Below are 3034 nucleotides of genomic sequence, written 5' to 3' on the forward strand. Positions count from 1 at the left end.
TTTCAAGGAACCGTGAGAGTGAGACTAGGGCTTCACTCCAGCTTTTCTCCAGGCTGTCACGAGTAATGAGACTGAGGATCATCCAATAGTCAGCCAAACGGAGTTCCATGCCGAGAAGCACAATCCAGGAACTTTGTCGCTCTGTCCATCTTTAGCGCAACGATCAATGGGCTCTGGCCAAAGCCCCGCCGCCAATCAAGTCCTTTCAGTTGCAGGTTTTTTACGCTTTCTGGGCCATAGTTTCTCTCCTCTCTCTCTCTCTCCTCCGTCAAACTTTGGACTTTTCCTCTTTCCTCCTCCCTCTTCCTCCATCGTTGAGCGGCAGCCTTCTTCAGAATACTTTTCATCATATGGCATCTCCATAGACGCAATATATACCAGCGTAGCAGTCTATTGCTACCTCCAGCAGCTCCAGCTCTATCTCGGGCACGCGACAATCTTCGGATGCGGCCTAGGGCGCATTATTGGCACGAACCCTCAGCTCGTTTACAACGTACTATGACAGCATCCCGGTTGCACTGCTTACTTGCATGAGCCCCGGCGCTACTGTCGAAGCCTTCTCAACAATCCATTATCGCATTTCCCTGGGGCCACACTTAAGCCTCGTCTATTCTTCTCTTCCTTACTCTTACTCTTTCGCTCTTCTCTCTCTTCCTCCTCCTCCTCCTCCTCCTCCTCCTCCTCCTCTTCTTCTTCTCTTTCCCCCCTCCATGATATCGTCATCATCGAGCTTCTCCTCCTGAGCGTCCTCTTCCCCTCCCCTCCTTCTCGCCCGCCATGTCGTCCTCCTCCTCGGCCAACAAGCCGAAGGCAGACCCGACCCTCGTCGACTCCAAGCTCGAGAGCCACCAGCGCCTCGACAATGTCCAGGAATCAGCCGACCACCTCCTCGAGACGCTGGGGTACACCCCCGAACTGTCGCGCAACCGATCCACGGCCCAGGTCGCATTCATGTCCTTCGTCCTCGCGTCGATCCCGTACGGCCTCGCCACAACGCTATACTATCCCCTGGTCGGAGGCGGTCCGGTGGACATCATCTGGGGCTGGGTTCTGGTGTCATTGATCATAGTCTGCGTTGCGGCATCTCTGGGTGAAATCACCAGTGTCTATCCCACGGCCGGAGGTAACCAACCCCCCTGCGCCCAATCGCACAATGTTGAATGCGCGCATACTAATATTGGAAATCCGCAGGCGTCTACTACCAAGCCTTTATGCTGGCGTCCCCCAAGTGGAGGCGCATTGCATCCTGGATCACCGGCTGGCTATTTGTCGTCGGCAACATCACCATCACTCTGGCCGTCAACTTTGGCAGCACGTTGTTCTTCGTCTCTTGCATCAATGTGTTTGAAAAGGAGCCCGGCGTCGGAATCTTTGCGGGTGAACCCTGGCAGGTGTTCCTCATCTTCTTGGCTCTGACGCTGTTTTGCAATGCTGTCTCTGCTCTCGGCAACAAGTGGCTTCCTTGGTTGGACGTGAGTATTTCTTCCCCGCGATATCTCGGTTCCTGATATAGAGCGGCGGAGACCTTGATAAACATGGTATAGGCTACTATACCGAAGGTCTCCTTTCCTCATCGTTATGTGAAATCAACAACTTGCTAACTGTTAAAAGACCGCCGCCGTGTTTTGGACCTTTGCCGGTGTCATTGCCATCCTCATCAGCATCCTCGTCATTGCCAAGAACGGCCGGCACGAGGCCAAGTGGGTGTTTGGCCATTTCGAGTCCTTTTCTGGCTGGCCCAGTGGCTGGTCTTTCTGTGTTGGTCTCCTTCACGCCGCCTATGCCACTTCTTCGACTGGAATGATTATCTCGTGAGTTGATCGTGCCTGCGCTTTTGGCTTCTCGAATCTGCGACTAACAAGACTCAGCATGTGCGAGGAAGTCAGAGACCCTGCCACCCAGGTCCCCAAGGCCATGGTTGTCACCATCTTCTTCAACACTATTGCCGGCCTTCTCTTCCTCATTCCCCTTGTCTTCGTGCTTCCCGACCTCGGAATGCTTGCCGCACTCGCCTCCGGCCAGCCCGTGCCTCCCATCATCAAATCCGCCGTGGGATCTTCCGGTGGTGCCATTGGCCTTCTCATCCCCATCATGGTCCTCGCCGTCATCTGCGGCATTGGTTGTACGACAGCCGCGTCTCGCTGCACGTGGGCCTTTGCTCGTGACGGTGCCATTCCCGGGTCCAAATGGTGGATTAAGGTCAACAAGACCCTTGACGTGCCGCTCAACGCCATGATGCTCAGCATGGCCGTGCAAATCATCCTCGGAGTCATTTACTTTGGCTCTACTGCCGCCTTCAATGCCTTCTCCGGCGTTGGTGTCATTTGTCTGACTGCTGCATATGCAACGCCCGTTGCCATCAGTCTGCTCAGCGGAAGGAAGCAGGTCCGCAAGGGCAAGTTCTATCTCGGCCAGCTGGGTGCTTTCTGCAACGTCATCACCGTCGGTATGTGAATCTGGTCTTCTTCCTCCCCTTCGTGGGTTTGATACTGATACTGATCCTTTCAACAGCCTGGTCCCTGCTTGCTCTGCCGCTTTTCTGCATGCCGACCATCATTCCCGTCACCGCCCAAACGGTCAACTATGCTCCCGTTGTTTTTGTTGCCGCGACGGCCGTCTCCGGCATCTGGTACTGGGCTTGGGGCAACAAGAACTATGCCGGCCCTCCCGTTCACGAAGATTGAGCCGCTTTTCACCGTTTTCGATGTTGTTTTTCCTTGAAGAAGAGACAAATTTAGAGGATCAGGATACCCAAGAGTTGGCGTTTTTTGTGAGGCAGTCGGATACATGTGACAATGATTGGAGCGGGATTTACATAGTTGTCTGAATAAAATGATATTCTAGAATCCTGTTCCCCGGCGTCAAGTTGTTGACTTTACTAGGATTGGTTCAGCAACAGGTTCATGTCAGCGTTCAGGCGGGAGGTTGTCCTTATCAGAATTTCACGAATGAAGGTGGTTCTTGCGAGAGCTGCACACGCAAGGGTAAGAACCGGTGCCCTTCCCTTCGCAAATCCAACCGTACGCTGAGATAT

The 3034-nt window shown here is 53.9% G+C and overlaps 1 protein-coding gene across 1 annotated transcript; it reads left to right on the forward strand.

Moving 5' to 3' along the window:
• The first annotated feature begins 702 nt into the window (after positions 1-702).
• BBK36DRAFT_1135313 (amino acid permease) lies at positions 703-2798 on the forward strand. The gene is made up of 5 exons (XM_024892598.1): positions 703-1123; positions 1192-1472; positions 1612-1811; positions 1869-2446; positions 2512-2798. Exons 1-5 carry the CDS (start codon positions 778-780, stop codon positions 2682-2684), a joined length of 1578 nt encoding a protein of 525 aa, XP_024749441.1. The 5' UTR covers positions 703-777; the 3' UTR covers positions 2685-2798.
• The last annotated feature ends 236 nt before the right edge of the window (positions 2799-3034 follow it).

This window comes from Trichoderma citrinoviride (genome assembly GCF_003025115.1).
Source record: "Trichoderma citrinoviride strain TUCIM 6016 unplaced genomic scaffold BBK36scaffold_7, whole genome shotgun sequence".
Lineage (NCBI taxonomy): Eukaryota > Fungi > Ascomycota > Sordariomycetes > Hypocreales > Hypocreaceae > Trichoderma > Trichoderma citrinoviride.